This window comes from Argiope bruennichi, chromosome 11 (genome assembly GCF_947563725.1).
Source record: "Argiope bruennichi chromosome 11, qqArgBrue1.1, whole genome shotgun sequence".
NCBI lineage: Eukaryota > Metazoa > Arthropoda > Arachnida > Araneae > Araneidae > Argiope > Argiope bruennichi.
Window position 1 is genome coordinate 26,059,817 of NC_079161.1, and position 18,436 is coordinate 26,078,252.

Sequence of the window (18,436 nt, forward strand, 5' to 3'; positions counted from 1 at the left end):
GAGATGGGTAAAAATCTCAAGTTCGAATTTTTTAAGAATTGCTATACTTTCTCTATACTACGTATACGAGGAGAAAAAGAATCCGTAAATTATTTAACACTCTTAAAAAGAACAATAATTTGGAAAAAGTATCTGGTCCTCAATGGCGGCTAGTTTGAAATATATACTAAAGACACTTAAGATTTTATTGGCAATCCAATGTCATAGCACTCGATTGCATGGGGAAGATTCATTTACACGATAGACAAAACAGGTGTTCAGTTGTTAAAATAGCATAGTTTTAATACTTGTCGCAATTTCACTTTCCAAAATACATTGTTGGAGAAATTATGAAATATGCATTACAGATTTTATTACTTTTAAACACACACAGCATACTCAGCTGGTCAGTTGGTCAACAAAAGCCCTTAGAATAATAATAAGACGGGAGTTCAATTTTCTTGAAATAAACTATTGTTTCATGCAACGTTTCCTCGGACTGCATCTACAGGTGTTATATGTTCTGAAGCAAATCTGAAATCACCAAGATCAGAGCAATCGAAGAGTTTTCTGAGCTTCCAACTGACTTCGTTCTGCAGTGCATATATTTCAACAGTAGGATAATTCACTCAAACAACATTTTTGACCGACCACTATTTTTCTTTTTAGTACATGAAGTATAGAGAAAATCGATATTGCAATCGCCAAAAAATTCGAATTTCAGATTTTTACGAACCTTCAAATTCCAGACCTCTCTGATTTAAAAAAAAAATTAGCATCGTGTCCATCTGTTTGTCTGTCTGTCTGCCTGTGACAAAGATAACTCAAAAACACTTTGAGCTAGATAAATGAAATTTGTTGTACGGTGTTTACACCAAATTTGTTCATTTCTGTCGAATTTGATACACACTTCATACAGAAATCTGTCTGTCCTGATGTTCGAATATAAGTTAACACGGCAATTACAAAAGGAAGACAACTAGGTAGATGAAATTCAGTACACAGATTTAACATCTATAATGTACACCTATCAGTTTTTGAGCCGAAAGTACAGTCAGTCTGTACTTTCTAAAGAATGATAAACGCGATAGCTCAAAACCGCAATGACTTAGATATATCAAATTCATAATGGGCCGACGTTCTGACATAGGGGTAGCGCGTCTTCCCCGGAATCTGGGCGTCCTGGTTTCGAGTCCCGGTTGGGGCATAGTGGTTGTTCTATGTGTGAATGTGCTCTCCTGCAAAAAGGGGTTGTGCAAGCGAAAGAGTGATGCATGAGTAACAAAGGCATACTCTTGGCCCTAGTTGGTGCTACTATAAAAGCAAGAGACGTTCCCCCACCGGCTTGAAATCGCTGTCTTCGTAACAGCGGGTTTGTCCATGGTAAGTGTCATAAGAAACAACAACAAATTCGTAATGGAATTTTATGATTCAAGTGTTGTTTTGTGTCAAATTTTTGTTCCGTTGGGTTGGGAAAAACGCATCTAAAGCATAAATTCGATTTTCGAGTAATAATAAACACGCGCCAAGAATGAATGGCCAAAACACTCGCCAAGAATGACAGGATAGATTCAATAAAAGAGCTAAATTGACGTCAAAAGTTAATATATCACAATTATTGTACGCAAATGCTATGCAGGGCTTTCTGTAGACTAACACTTTTAATAGAAAATATACGAGCAAGTTTTGGGGAAACCACGCCCACTGGTTTAATTTTATTGAAACTACAAGAATTAAAGAGAATGGGAAAAAGTACAGACGATGAGAGCTTTCATCAATGCGTCACAAGTTTAGGTTGAAAATTAGTAATAACTTAAGTGGGCGTGGCGCTGTAAATTATTTTTAGTAGTAGCTTTAATCTATTGCTAGTACCGCATGTTATTCAGTACAAAAGTAGTTGAATTATGATGAGACGTTAATTTACTTAATTTTAATGATCTCACTTCCTTCATTAGTACCTCACTAAATTACTTAATTAGTACCTAATTTGTACCTAATTTAATTAACTCACTAATTAGTACCTCACTAAATTACTTAATTAGTACCTAATTCAATTAATTCACTAATTAGTACTTCCCTAAATTACTTAATTAGTACCTAATTTATACCTAATTTAATTAACTCATTAATTAGTACCTCACGAAATTACTTAATTAGTACCTAATTTGCGCCTAATTTAATTAACTCACTAATTAGTACCTAATTTAAATGATCTCACTTCCTTTGAACCACTCGTAATTTCTAGCCCCTTTGACCTTAATGGTTTTTCTTCGAATTCGATCGAAATTCCCCTCCCCTTCCTTTATTATATTTTCATTTTTTTAAGTTCTATAAAAATTGCTCTAATTTGTGTTCAAGATTCCATTTGTTCGGTAAATATCATAATCTACATCTGTCAATAGACATTTAGCAGACGATTCCTTTTCAGACATTTTATAACTGCTACCATTTTTATTTTGTTAAAATATTATTAAAAAGTTAAAGCCAACGATTTTTCTTTGATAAACATATTTTGTTAATATTATTTCTTTTATTTTTTGTATAACAACTGATGATCCATTGTAAACCTTCTGGAATCTGGCAATGTTTGTAAGATACGCTGTTATGTTGAAAGAATAAACAAGCCGATGGAATTCTAAATTGTTTGGAGTATTATTTTAGTTTTAAGAATTTAAGATGCTCTGCAAGCTATAATTTGAAGATTAAGAAAACGGGTAGTTTTCTAGAAAGCATGCAAAACCATTATTGGTGAAGATACGTCAATCAATTTCTCAAAATGTTCTCATAAGAACCATTGTAATAAGTAAAATTTGTAAGGGATATATTTCTGAATAATAATATAAATATTTAAATATTATAATCCAAATATTTTGGCTAAATATGAATATTATATTTTAAATAAATATAAATATTTTTTGGGATTTTTTTCTTTTAATCTGCGAGCACAGTAACTTAAAAACAAAATGAAAACTACATGAATGAAATTTGGATTCTAACCTTGACAATAAAATGCCAGGCTATTATCACATTTTTACTTAGTCTGCTTGCCTGTAAACACAATAACTAAAAAAATGAAATACGCTAAATGGATAAAATTTGGTATATGACTTTAGCAATAAAAAAATATATTTCCCTCAAATTTTGTACTAAAATCCATCTACTAGTCTGTTTGTTTGTTGCAAAAGGATTTGTTTCTTTATGCAGGCCAAATCCCTAAAATTTGTGCCATTTTTTTTATGGAAAACTCTGTATTTTTAGAAAACTATAGCGAAGAGGAAAATCACCTATTTTTTTTGGCCAGTATGCTTTTCTCAAAATTTAATTTCTGATCTGACTTTCATTGGCATTTTCTTAATTTTTTTTCTTGTACTTTAGCGGAAAATAATGTTTCTGAAGAGTCTAAAATTTTTAATAGTCGCAATCTTTATATTGAACACAAAAGTTTCAATAAAATGTAATGATCACTGTAATAATGTAATGTAATGATTTTTTTTATTATATAAGATATGTTTTGCGTCAGGGTTAAATTTTCTTGTAAGCTTATATATATAATAAAGAAATTCATTTGCGATGACAAGAGACTGATTGACAGTTATCTATCATGCCAATTTCTTTTAGTAACAATTTAACTGTTTGCATCAAAATGCAGGCCAAAGAAAGCAACAACAGAGAGATCTGCGATTCTTTCCCAACTACTTTCTCATATAGATATTACCCCCTCCCCCACCCCTCCCGCATAAAAAGCTGATATTAGGCGAGGCGATTATTGGAGCAATTATGAGATTGCTCCAATTTTAATATTCAGATTTCCGCACATGAACCTTTACTTCAATATAATTTTGGACAGCCTATTTTCGATGGATTTGACATAGAACTACAATTGTAATGACAAGATCATATACCATATCACTTTATTTTTCTAAATCGTTAATACATTTTGGAGTTATCATGCTTGCATGCACATAATCGTACGAACAGACAGACGGTCTGTTCGGTGACTGCTTACAGTGTAACAAATGTTATATATATCTTTCTTTATGTTTGCAGTCATCCTATATTTGTACTCTGACTAATGAGAGATGAATTTCCTGTGAAATGATCTATTTCAGAATTTTATAAGTATCTACATATTTGATGTAAAGAACACATACCAAATTTCATATGCCTAGCTCAAAGCGTTTTTTGAATTATAGTATTCACTGACAGACAGACATAACTCCAAAAATGTGTTTTTTAGTCTCAAGAAGGTCTGAATTGTGGAGAGTTACCTATAATGCGAAGTGGGATTTTTCGACCATCATTATAATTTCTTCTTTGCAAAGTTCTTTTACGAGTAAGTAATAGATGCGAGGCCTGGATAAGCGCAGAAAACATGAAATCAATTCTACCAATAAGACTAGACTAAACTCTGCTGTGTTCTATTGGTTTGCAAATTATAACACCCACTCCCTCTATGTGACATTAACCAACCTTCAAAACCAGATTCTTTAGTTAAGTTTCATTTGTATCTAGACAAGTGATTTTTAAATAGCTGATGTTATGTTGAAATAAGCTATTGAAATATGTAAATACGAAAAATTCTAACGTTCAAGAAAATTGATTTCAGTAATACAGTATAAAAAACTACTTAAACATGTATTTAATGTATTAATATTTGAAAGAATTGTTGATTTATGAGTCAGTCAGGTATTCGAAGATATCAGCCAATCATCAAAAAGAAGAGCCATACTTGTTTTCAGGCAAATCAGGAAGCAGAAAAAAATTCTTAGAATAATTTTCTAAAATTTATATAATAGTTGTTTATAATTTGAATAACTTCCAGTTCATGGTTTTTATAAATCAAATAAAAGGGTACTTGTCGGTTTTAACGGCGACCAAAAAGCGCCAAGAAAAGTTTTTGACAAATTATAAAAATATACTCAAGCGCATTTTTATTTATTATGAAAAATTTTAAACGTGCAAATCACATGCTATATAATATAGTTTGACGACTAAAATCGTTAAAATTGGCGAAATGTTTTTTGGCGCTTTATGGTTTCAAATTTTTTCTTGACTCTTTAAAACCGACAAGTACCAATCAAAGTATGGAGTTAATTTATCCTGAAAATAATAACAAAACAATCTCAATCTAGAAAACAATCTCGGAATTCTTAGTCACTTGATTACTTAGTTTATTTGAAAACTCGGCTCTTTCCTCCAGTCTGACCAAAGAGCTTCTGAAGAGATGGAGAAAATGAAGAATAGAGTGTTTTCGACAAAAACAGAGCTATTATTGCAGAATTCAAATCGATTTTGATCATTGTGGCATCTCTATTAACATAATCTCTATTAGTGTAATCTCTATTAGTAAAATCTCTATTAATGTCTATTAGTGTAATTTCTGTTAGTATAAGCCTGTTAGTAAAATCTCTATTAAACTCTATTAGTGTAACTTCTGTTAGTATAAACCTGTGAGTAAAATCTCTATTAATCTCTATTAGGTGTAATCCCTATTAGTATAATCTCTATTTGTGTAATCTCTATTTCTAAAATCTCTATTAGTATAATCTCTATTAGTAAAATCTCTATTAGTAAAATCTCTATTAATGCAATCTCTATTAGTATAGTCTCTATTAGCAAAATCTCTATTAATCTCTATTTGTAAAATCTCTATTAGTAAAATCTCTATTAATTCAATCTCTATTAGTATAGTCTCTATTAGCAAAATCTCTATTAATCTCTATTTGTAAAATCTCTATTTGTGAAATCTCTATTAGTATAATCTCTATTAATAAAATCTCTATTAATCTCTATTTGTGAAATCTCTATTAGTATAATCTCTATTAATAAAATCTCTATTAATGCAATCTCTATTAGTATAGTCTCTATTAGTATAATCTCTATTAGTAAAATCTCTATTGCAATCTCTATTAGTATAGTCTCTATTAGCAAAATCTCTATTAATCTCTATTAATGCAATCTATATTAATCCCTATTAATGCAATCTCTATTAATCTTTATTAGTATAATCTCTATTCATCCCTATTAGTATAATCTCTATTCATTTCTGTTTATATAATCTCTATTCATCCCTATTAGTATAATCTCTATTCATTTCTGTTTATATAATCTCTATTCATTTTTGTTAGTATAATCTCTATTCATCTCAATTCATCTTTGTTAATATAATCTCTAATAATGTAACCTCTATTAGTATAATCTTTGAAAAATTCCAAAAGACAAAAGACAAAAAAAAAAAAAAAAAAAACAGAACTAAATTTTAGAATTATTGGCATTTTTATTTACAAAGTACAAATTTCGTTAATTACGAAATATGTTCGATTTTAATTTCCTTTTCTTTTCTTATAAGTTGTCATGTAAAAATTTATAAAGAGAATGAAGAAGGTGACGGAAAGGAACATGTTGATTCCAAAGAGGAACGTCGACACCGGGCAGTCTGCAGGCGGGAAAAAGTAGGCCTGAATCCAGAACACTATGCTAGTTACAAACTGGGCCTACAATAAAGAAAAGAACTCCATATTAATTTGTTCTGAGCTGAGTAATTTTTTTTTTTTTACTTTCTCGTGTACGTAGTATAAAAAAGAATAATAATCGCCAATAAATTGACGAATCTGCACGTTTTAGACTTCCTTGAGTTCGAAAAAATCATTTTTGGAAAATGTCCGTCTGTCTGTGACAAAGATACCTCGAAAATGTAAAATCCAGTAAAAATATTGGTACGTATATCCAGTAAAAATATTGGTTAATATTTCGCAACTAATGCACGTCAGTGCCATACAAATCGTTCTCTGGCATGACAAGTTTGTTACAGAGTATGCGAGAAAGTTTCTAGGAGACCCCTCCTGCTGGTTTCTCCTGTGTAACAAACTAAAGACGGTTAACTAAAATGATAATGAAAATTGTCGCCAACGTAATAGCTACTCGGATTTATAATTAAACGGAATGTCGAACAGTCGAAATTCAAAAAGCAGTAAATTTGCACAAGACGTATTTAAAAAAAAAAAAAAAAAAAAAACTAAATTTCGGATTGACATGCTCTAAAACTGATTTTATTAAATAGAAGCGAAATTTAAAATAAGCTATATTTCTTTCAAAGAAATTAAATTTAACTATTCAATTTCTCAATTAGATACAAAATACGTTGAAAATGCATGAAATATAAAGAGCTGTGATAATATAACTAACCACTCTGATTCTAAGACTAGATTATCAAATTTTTTTTAAAGATAAATAAAAAAAATGTTAGAATTCAACGATTAATTACTGGAATGGTATTTGGTGATTCAACAATAAAGTCAGTTGTCATAAAATTTAAGAATCTATCGCTATTTCAGATGTTGCTGAAAATTTGATTAAAACATTTATGGCTTGAAAAATTATCTTAATCTATCAAAAATATTTTTATCGTCCGTAAAGAAATTTTGAAAATGTATAATTTAGTTTTAGTCTTGATAAAATTAGTGAAATGAGTTCTAAAATCTAAATTTGCAGCACAAGTACTATACACAATTCTACTAATAAATTATTGGAAAAACTTATAAATTCAGACCAATACAAGGTGTTTGTTTATAAATGAAATTTCCAACTTTCAATATCTGTTAAAACTAAACAAAACGAAGAAAAAGTTTGTTCTTTGTCGGAAATTACAAAATAACAGTTGAAAGTTTAAATTTAACCCAGTTATAAGTGTTGTAAACCTCTAGAAAATACGAAAGACATCAAAATGATACAGGAAACATACAATATATTGTATTTATAAATGAATAGCTCAAGATTGTAAGGACATTAAAAGCACATAAAACGACGAATAATTTTGTTATTTATCAGAAATTACAAAATAATAGATGAAAATTTAAATTTAACTCAGTTATAAGTGTTCATTGTAAGCCCCTCCAAAAAAAGGAACGATATTTAGGTGATATGATAACTCATCATATATTCTTTCTTTGATTCTTCATATTGATACTTTGATCCTATATTCTTCATATTGATGCTTTGATCATATATTCTTCATATTGATACTTTGATCCTATATTCTTCATATTGATGCTTTGATCATATATTCTTCATATTGATACTTTGATCCTATATTCTTCATATTGATGCTTTGATCATATATTCTTCATATTGATACTTTGATCCTATATTCTTCATATTGATGCTTTGATCATATATTCTTCATATTGATACTTTGATCCTATATTCTTCATATTGATGCTTTGATCATATATTCTTCATATTGATACTTTGATCCTATATTCTTCATATTGATGCTTTGATCATATATTCTTCATATTGATGCTTTGATCCTATATTCTTCATATTGATGCTTTGATCCTATATTCTTCATATTGATGCTTTGATCCTATATTCTTCATATTGATGCTTTGATCCTATATTCTTCATATTGATGCTTTGATCCTATATTCTTCATATTGATGCTTTGAAAGCTTACAGATATGCATGTCTTAAGATTGTTAATGTCAGTTGATAGCGGTACATTAGTTTAGTTATATTAACTTCCAGTTTTAAAGCAACACTAGGGCTATTTTGGGACTGACCTCGTCATTTTGAACCGTGGTCAGATGACAAGGAAGATACCTGAACTGGCTCTCCCTCTCCAAACTTCCACTCCACACCTGGTAGCTTGCAGAACAAGCATTAGTTGTTTGATGCAGCCCCAGAAAAGAAAACCAAATATCGCCATACATACGAACCTGCATCCTCTCAAAGCTTCACAACTAGCATGCAGAAAAAATTGGGGGATAAGCTACTGTACTGCTTCGATATCCTTCCTGTTTTTGGGGGGACTCATATTGAACATTTATAATTGTCTTAAATTTAAACTTTGAGCAATTATTTTTGATTTCTGATAAGCAACGAAGCTATTCTTCGTTTTCTTTTTATAAGGCTTGCAACTTTGGGATATCAATTTATAACACATTGTACATGGTTAATTATGTGTTCTTTAGAACAAGAAAAAGAACACAGAAAACCAATCCGCTCCGTAATCACCTCGACCTCGAAAACATCTTGACAACCTTTTAATTCCAAAAGAAAGCTTCATTTTCGGATTGGCAGCAGATGTATCCTAAAAAATTATATCTGTGTCCTTGCAGCTGGATACAAAAACCACAAAATAATCCTAAAAATTCCGATCTGCAGTAGGGCCAGCGACAAATCCTTCTGCAGAAAATGCATAGGATTATCGCTAATTCCTCCACGACTGTAAATAAGAATTGTTCATTCTCATACACGGTAATTTTTATCATAGTAATTACTATGATAAAATACAAGGTAATTTTAATACAAGGTAATTCTTTTATCATAGCTTCAACGACTTCTCAGAATAAGATAAACAGAAGAATACAAATCGCATGCTATTGATGGCATAGAAATTTCAACTTATTGAATCAGGACGTTAAACCTCGATTTTGAATTTGTCAGGATTTTCAGTTTCCATTCAAAATACCATCCTGCTTAAACAGAGGTTTAATCCCAGAATCGAACATTTTCTTAGTATTAAGTACTATAGTTTAAAAATACCTGCACTTATGTAATAAATGAATGGCAATGTCGAACAATCATTATGAGATATAGATCTTTGACGTGAATCTAGTGTGTAATCTTTTGAGATTCTCTTTGTTTTTCTCGGTTATGCCATATGTTTAATTCACAAGTAATAGAAAATCGAATGCATATTTTTGATACATGCATCTTTTTCCAACCGATTAAAACAAATATTTGACACAAATCTATAATTGTAGTCAGAATGAAATTAAAACAGCACGAAATTGAGAAAAATATTTAACAAATTAGATAAAAACATTCTTAAGTCTATTACTATTAACTAGTTATATTACTATTAGTTAAGCCTTTCTTTGAATTTTTTCTTCGTCTGATATCGCTGATCGACCCATTACTGTTAATAAAATAATGCAGAGTTAACACTTCAGACGATTGCCAAGCAAGAGACGAAAATATTCCGTTACTCGAAAAGGATAAACAAACAGGAAAGTTATTCATTAGTTGTTGCCACAAATGATGTGTCTAAAAGTAGAATTAAGGAATAATATTATTTTAAGTTCATTTGTTGTTCATTTGGTGTTAATTAAAGATTTTCTTTTCCTATATTTTTGTCATCATTTCATCGTCAAGCGCAATATAAATACTTTCTACGACGTGCTAAAAATTTTCATTAAACATTTTGAACGATATTAGCAAAACAAACTTCAAGTGTTTTTGGTCAGGTGAATCTCAATCTACCAATCTCTAAGCGAATAAAATGCAATGCTTACATAATTTATTTTTATATAATAGAGATATAATATAGAAGTGAAACTTTCGGTATTTTTCCTTAAGTACGTGTCAGACTGTGGGGATATATGTATAATAGAAAGATGACTAGCTTCTACTTTTTGATCTGATTTTTTAAAATTTTATTTTTAAAAGTTATTTTTTACCTTGAAACTAGCTATAACAGATTTTACATTTTGACAAATCCTCGGAGAATGACTTATTTTATAAACAAAACTTTAAAATAAGATTAACTGTCATCGTATGTTTAGCAGAATTTAATCACAAATGGTTCTTGCGTCCATAAACTTCATCAAATCAAACCAAACCCTTGATGGATCTAAATTTTATTTGCTTAACCTGCGTGCCAAATGTTATTCTATTTTTTTTTTCTTAAGGTTTCTCAGTCATCGTTACTTATTCATTTCTACTCGGATAACCAGACAGACAGACGTCCTCAGAAAAGATTTCATTATACATAACGGCCATATACCAAATTACATCCATCTACCGCAAAAGCAGTCTTGAGTTATTTTACTCACAAGTGAGACAAGCAGGTTAACAAAATTCCAAAAACGCGTTTATTCGATTACAAATCAAAAGAGATAAAAAAGATTCGTCAAAATCTAGAAATCGAATTTTTTGACGATTTTAGTACTTGCACTTCCTACACAAGAATGTAAAAAGCAGTTTTCTAATTCTATATAATGTATACAAATGCTATTGTAACTATTAAATTGAATTGTTCCCTATATTGCTATAAATTCACGAGAAATGATTGCCTTACCAGCTGCAGGAGGGTCACATATTTCTTCCAAAACAGATACTTCTGTATTTTCGGTCCCACAGCGGCTAAACCGTAGTACAAATACATCCATATGTGTACAAAAGAATTCAACATCATGAGTATGGTACCGTAGCCACCTGAAAGCAAAATAAATTAACAATAATAAAAACGAATGTGTGTATATGTCTGTTGTCGCTTACAGGACAAACCATCTGATTTAAAGACACCATTTGGCATAAATAAAATTTGGTGAATGACAATGTGCAAATCAGTGCGATTTTTTTTAACTTTCAGTTAGAATTAGGATTAATTGCCTGCGTCTTGGCATACGGTAGCGTATCTTCCCCGTGATCTGGGCGTCCCGCGTTCGAATCCCGGTTCGGGCATGGTTGTTCTTCGTCTGTGTTCTATCTGTGAGGTGTGTGAATGTGGCCCCTTGTAAAAAGGGGTTGTGCAAGCGAATGTGTGTGTGTCATCTTCATATGAGTTAGAAGTCAGACTTCTGCCCTCGGGTGCTCAGGGGTCTTTACCCTCAGAAGCTACTGCCTCCCCCCCTTTCCGTGGTAACGCGGACACGACATCATCATCATTAGGATTAATTAAAATCCAAGTATAATTATAACGTTTTTCGCTCATTGCTTCTAGAAATATTATTATACAAAGTTTAATTTTACCTTATCTTAAATTCAAAACCATTAAAAGTGGTTACCCTAAAATTTTATCGTATACTCTTTAATAAAGATTTATCCCTTCTTCAACCCCGCATAAAATGTGGATCTTAAGGAAGAGTGTGAATGATAAGAGTGCTCAGATTTTTATTTTTAGTGTCCTGAACATTAGAGCTGTATGCTTTATAATATAATATATCAAAACCAATTGGATGTGTAATTAATTACACTCAATGGCTAAAGATTGTTGTAAAAGAGTATATTAAAGCGTGATCGTTCGCGATCTTTTGGGAAGCGATTAACAGCTGCGATGCAATTAATACATCCAGGAAACTACATATGTATTTCGGACGTATTTCTTCCAAAATCAAAAATGGACACAAAGTTACAATTGATATATGATCACATATCAATTCACATTTGGGATGTTATCAATCACATGATAACATATCCAATTCCTTCATTTAAATCATTGCGTTCCTATCGCTTTTATATGCATGCAAAAGTACAGACGGACAGACGGTAAACTGATTAACGAATTTATTTCCACCTTATTCTTTCAGTTTTGAAGTTGCCTAATGAACCTGTACTAAAACAGCTAGGCCTACAGTTTCTTGCATATACTTTCAAATTTGATGTTAAGCACATATACCAAATTTCATCTGTCTAGCTCAAAGAACCTTTGAGTTATCGTGTTCACAGCAGATAGAAATAATTTTGAAGTTATGGTTTTCGTAGTTAGAAAAGGTTTAAAATATAGAAATTCATCAAAATTACGTTTTGAAAATGACAGTACGTTCTCTGTATATGCTTTGTATACGTAAAAGTAAAAATTTACGTTGTGGTTTTATTTATAAGTATTTACAATTTTTTAAAACCATATGCTTGCATGTCTTCCAACAGCACTTTTTTTATGTAATTAAAGAATCTTATGTAAATTAAATTCTTTTTCTTGTTTCTACAAACATATAATATCGGATTTACTTGCATAACTGAAAACATAAGATGTTTTATTATGTCTGCTTATTAATTGCAAGTTGTAAGAAATTTAGCAGTTTTCGATTTAACATGCAAACAGATTACAAAACACTTGGATTTGGTTTGGGTTGGTTTGATTATATTAACGTCCCGTTTGAAGCAACACTAGGACTATTTTGGGACGGACCCCGTCATTTTGAACCACGGTCAGATGACGAGGACGACACCTGAGCTGGCAAACCCCTTCGCCACACCAGCAGGAGGATGTTTGGTCATGACGGATTTAACGTGCAACAGACCCCATTACACGACGGTTCTTCGGTGGAATCGGGTCTCGAACCTGAAACCCTCCGGTTCCGAAGCCGAGACCTTACCACCAGGCCACCGCGGCCACAAAACATTTGGAAAACCAATGGGATTGGTCGCGGCAAAACTTTCTGTCTTGCTCTTTAACAAAGATGTTAACTTCCATACCTCGAAAAAAATTGTGGACTTTGGATAAAGCAGAGAAAGCATTGCATGGCAATGGTGTACAATATTTAAGAAATACTTACGTTTGGCGTGGATTTAGCATTTTTACTGAATCTATCGCGTGATCCTTGGCGAGTTATTTGGCTAAATCTAAATTCATGCCAAAAGTTAATATTTTGTAATTCTTGTACACCAGCGCCAAGCAATGCATTTTCTGCCTTATCCAAAGTCCACAATTTTTTTTATCCATTTAGCTTTCTCCATTTTGTAATTATTTGTTTACTTATATTCAAATAACCGAACAGACAGGCTTTCCTCTGCTTGGATTTGACTCAAAATTTGATATAAATTTGCAAATTTAATATAAAAACCATGTACAAAATTATATCCATTTACCTACTTAAATGAAAGATCATGAACTCAAACTCGTAGAAAGTAATAACAGAGTTTCAATGTTGTATTTTCTAATATTCTTTTTCGCATATAATACAATTTAATTTTTTATTTATTTCCATACTAAATAATAAAATATCAGAAAAACATCTTTTTGCAGATTTTGGCTTTATATCGCCAAGTCTTTCAGTAGCCACTTTGTACCAAGAGGTTCTTTATTTTGTACTAAATTTACTCTTTCCACACCTTATATTTTAAAAATTATAAAACTGCACTGTCTTTTCTGTAAAAAAAAATTTTTTTGTGGTTTCTAATGGCATTTGTCACAGACAAACCCACTGACTTTAGAAGTTAGTGATTTTTAAGCCAATGGCGTGTTTCTTGTGTTTTCACTAGCGCCATCTAGGGCCAAGAGTATGACTTAGCTACACACAATTCACAAGCCTTTTTAAGGGGCGGACATCATTCATCTACAGACCTTAATTTAGAACTAAATCAGAAACCAATCCCTCTTGATCCAGTACCCCCAGTGGTATTACTCTGGACATGGAGAACTTTCTGATCACGCCAAATTTATAAGTATGCCAGCCACCACTTACACGGAGAGTCTTCGGCCGGCGGGGTTCGAATTCGCAACCCAAGGGAAACGAATCCAACGCTCTACCAACCAGACTATCCCGGTCTGTAAATAAAGAAAAAAGATGGATGATTACATACCTGGTCCAAACTTCACTGCGTACCATATCAGTGAGGGAGCAATGCTGTGATGAAATACATGAAGCTTGGAAACTTGAGAACTTTTTTTTCTAAGAACTGCAAAGATCTGAAATGGTATTAAAAAATTCATTACATGTGAAAGTGATGTTAATAAAATTTAGTTTTAAAAATAAATTTTATCAGGTTTCGTCATAGTTTTTTCGAAGCAATAGTCAGTTTTGGCTACTTTGCACCAGGCTCATTGTTAATATCACTATAACAGAATTTACATATAAAAAAAAAACGCGAAAGTATTTTCGACAACTTTCTTATGCATTTTTTTGGCAACAAACCCCCTTATTTCCGACTCTCCTAACTAAATTGTGCAACTCCTGATTGTATTCATTCACTCATTAACTATTGACCCGCCCCAACCGGTCTAGCACGTTTAGTTTAATTATATTAATGTCCCGTTTTAAGGCAGCACCAGGGCTATTTTAGGACACACTCGTAATTTTGAACCGCGGTCGGATGACGAGGATAATACCTCAGATGGCAACCCCTCTCCAAACTTCAACACCACACCAGCGGGTGGACGTTTGAAGCCGACAGATTTAATGTGCACCAGACCTGCTTATACTACGGTTCTTCTGTGAAATCGGATCTCGAGCTGAAGCCCTGAGACCTTACCACCAGGCCACCGCGGCCCAACCGACCGTTCAAATTCTATCATGGCAGAACAATTTTTGTTTTAAACAATGGGTACTAGAATTATCACCAAGGATATTCCCGTTTTACATCCTGTGCATTTTGTTTAGAACAGAAATCGACTCTACAGTATAAAATTTCCTCCCTCGATTTGGAAGGGATCAGTAGGCCTTAAGGGGATGGGGGAAAGGATGCAAAAAGAATGACTTCTGCCTCCCCCTACACGCACACACAGAATTTCCAAATGCCTCAATTCAATAGACAGTTTTTGTGTTTGGTGGTATATAGAAACCAGCGGGAGCAGTTTTAACGAAATTTTCTCATGTGCTATTTAAAGGATATACTTCTGCATTATTGGTTGATAACAAACTATATATGTATATTGTTACGAATCTGTGATGCGGCTTCCCAGCATAGTTGGTTCCATAGGAGGTCCCAGAGCTTGGCGATAAACTTGGCGATCCTTTGGCGACTTGGCAACGAATTTGGTGACTTTGGCGCCAAAATAGATTATACCTGAAACATCGAGAATTTTCCCGATCCGTCCAGTAGGAACCGAGTTACGCCTCGAACGTTCCTGATTGGGTGAAAGGCTTCTAGCCCCACCTAATGAGACCTATAAAAGGAGCTGCAGCTGCCGGGGAGTGACGGTGTTGAACCGGGGAGTGACGGTGAATTGAGTTGTGGACCAGTGGAGTCGCAGAGTAGTCGGAACCGACGCTAAAGAACTGGCCTTCCAGAGAAAAGCGGAGCAGCGACGGAGTGAAGCTAGTGCTGAACTAAGCTGTGTGCTACTGTCTGCAGTAGAGTTTTGTATGCTGCACGTCTCGGCTGAAGATAATCGTCTTCTGTGCTGTATATAGTTGTCGTCTTTGTGCTGTCCTGTGTGTTATCGTGTAAATAAACGTCGTTGTTTTATTTTCTACCGTCGCCTGGTGATTGAGCGTTCTTCACACCATATAACCCCCACTATCCAAACGAACCCCGGAAATTTCGTAACAATATATAACGCTAACGTAAGTAACACAGAAATGTCACAAACAATTACACAGATTTCAGACTGCTTCACTGAGAATCTTTACATCTGCGCTGAATTCAACGCTTTGTTAATTAAGGAAGTTAGAAAGTATTATTAGAAATGTTCTGAAAATAGTTCAAGGTGTCAGCACATTACAAAGTGTCAATTAAACTCATTCAGTCAAAGTAAAAAGGATATAAATGAAATCAAAAATAGGCTTCAAATAAAGCGTATAAAAGTGCGCAAAAATAGATTTAACAGTCACCTCAGAAAATGAATGTTCATGATTTCCAAAAACATAATAAATGTCTTACAAAAATAGCCTTTGCATGATCTTAAAACTGAAAAAATATATCTTTTAAGTGATTTCAGTTTTTCATTTCTGTACAATTTTTATAATATTTTTAATTTTAATATGATACATTGTATTTAATATTGTTTTTAAGCACAGTGATGAAATACTAATTCATCCATTAAATCACTCATAGCATGTTTTTGTCAAAAATTAGCTTTGTAGTAGGATTTTTACTTCCGTTTTTATTCCGTAATATATGCGTTTTTTACTTTCTCTCATACATAGTATAGAGAAATTATTGTAATGGACAAAAGTTTCGAATTTTATATTTTGACGAATCTTTCCCTTAACCTGCGGACCGCGGTGGCAAGATCTCGGCTTCGGAACCGGAGGATTTCAAGTTCGAGACCCGATTCCATCGAAGAACCACCGTATAAGCAGGTCTGGCGCCCGCTAAATCAATCCGGGCCAAACTTCCTCTCACTGGTATGGCTTGATGTGGAGAGGGAAAGCCAGCTCAGGTAATGAAGCGTCTATGTGTTGATTCGACACAGGTCAGACCATCTGACCTTCATCTATCAAACTTGACACATATGTACGTTGGAAGACGGAAATGTGCATCTGGAATAACAGTTTTGAAATTTTAATTAATTAAAAGTTAGGCAAAATGTTTGCCTTCTTCCACGATATCTACCAAAAATATTACAGCATGAAAATTATATTTGCACCTTTTAAAAAATTTACCAAATTTTAATGATTTCAAAATAATAATAATGGAAATTTTTGCTGAAATTTGTCAATTTTTTTTTAAAAAAAACATTTTTTGCTTGAATTCCAACAATAGATTACATTATTGCCCTGAAATTCAAACATTTTTGTTTTCATTTTTTTATCAAGTATTTAATCTCGTGATTTTCTTCCATTATTAAAAGTTAACAGGTAATATAAAAAATATATAAGTCAATTCCTAAATAGGTCAACATTTTTTTTTATTTTAGTTACTTTTTATTAAGTAATTACAATTAATATAAATATGTATATAGATATGACAGAATTCCAATATTAAGTGACAAAATAGAGCTTGGCGACCATTTGGCGACATAGCGACGGGTTCCGCGACTTTGGCGACCCAATAGAAATGACTGGACAAATTTAATTAATTAATTAATATTTGAAAAAACTGTATTAACATCAAGTGTCATCCACTACAAGTTAAAAAAATGTATTTGAACTTGAGTGGGTAAATAAAAAGTATTTTATTAACGATTAAAAATTTGAACAAGATATATATAGAGAGAGTGTGAGCTAATACTAGGAATTGAAACAAGTAATATATAAAACAAATTTTTTTAAAGTCAATTCCTACTTAGATCAACCATTCTTTTTATTTTAGCTATTTTTTTATTAAAGAATTACAAAATTGATAACAAACTTGGCGACCATTTGGCGACATGGCGACGGATTCGGCAACTTTGGCGACCCGATAGAAATGACTGGGCAAATTTAATTAATTAATTAATATTTGAAAAAAACTGTATTAACATCAAATGTCATCCACTACAAGTTAAAAAAATGTATTTGAACTTGAGTGGGTAAATAAAAAGTATTTTATTAACGATTAAAAATTTGAACAAGATATATATAGAGAGAGTGTGAGCTAATACTAGGAATTGAAACAAGTAATATATAAAACAAATTTTTTTAAAGTCAATTCCTACTTAGATCAACCATTCTTTTTATTTTAGCTATTTTTTTATTAAAGAATTACAAAATTGATAACAAACTTGGCGACCATTTGGCGACATGGCGACGGATTCGGCAACTTTGGCGACCCGATAGAAATGACTGGGCAAATTTAATTAATTAATTAATATTTGAAAAAAACTGTATTAACATCAAGTGTCATCCACTACAAGTTAAAAAAATATATTTGAACTTGAGTGGGTAAATAAAAAGTATTTTATTAACGATTAAAAATTTGAACAAGATATATATAGAGAGAGTGTGAGCTAATACTAGGAATTGAAACAAGTAATATATAAAACAAATTTTTTTAAAGTCAATTCCTACTTAGATCAACCATTCTTTTTATTTTAGCTATTTTTTTATTAAAGAATTACAAAATTGATAACAAACTTGGCGACCAT

At 32.1% G+C, this 18,436-nt stretch overlaps 2 protein-coding genes across 6 annotated transcripts in view; one reads left to right on the forward strand and one right to left on the reverse strand.

Annotated features, from left to right (window-relative positions):
• Nucleotides 1-18,436, forward strand: part of LOC129956482 (elongation of very long chain fatty acids protein AAEL008004-like) — a 143,650-nt gene that overhangs the window by 54,002 nt on the left and 71,212 nt on the right. The window lies entirely within an intron of this gene.
• Nucleotides 6,256-18,436, reverse strand: part of LOC129956484 (elongation of very long chain fatty acids protein AAEL008004-like) — a 57,042-nt gene continuing 44,861 nt past the window's right edge. For all 5 annotated transcript variants that reach the window (XM_056068395.1, XM_056068397.1, XM_056068394.1 and 2 more), the window contains 3 exons: nucleotides 14,290-14,395; nucleotides 11,063-11,199; nucleotides 6,256-6,473 (listed from right to left, as the gene is read on the reverse strand). In XM_056068395.1, coding sequence (XP_055924370.1) covers nucleotides 6,303-6,473; nucleotides 11,063-11,199; nucleotides 14,290-14,395 — 414 coding nt within the window. In that variant the 3' untranslated portion in view covers nucleotides 6,256-6,302. The remainder of the gene's footprint in view (nucleotides 6,474-11,062; nucleotides 11,200-14,289; nucleotides 14,396-18,436) is intronic.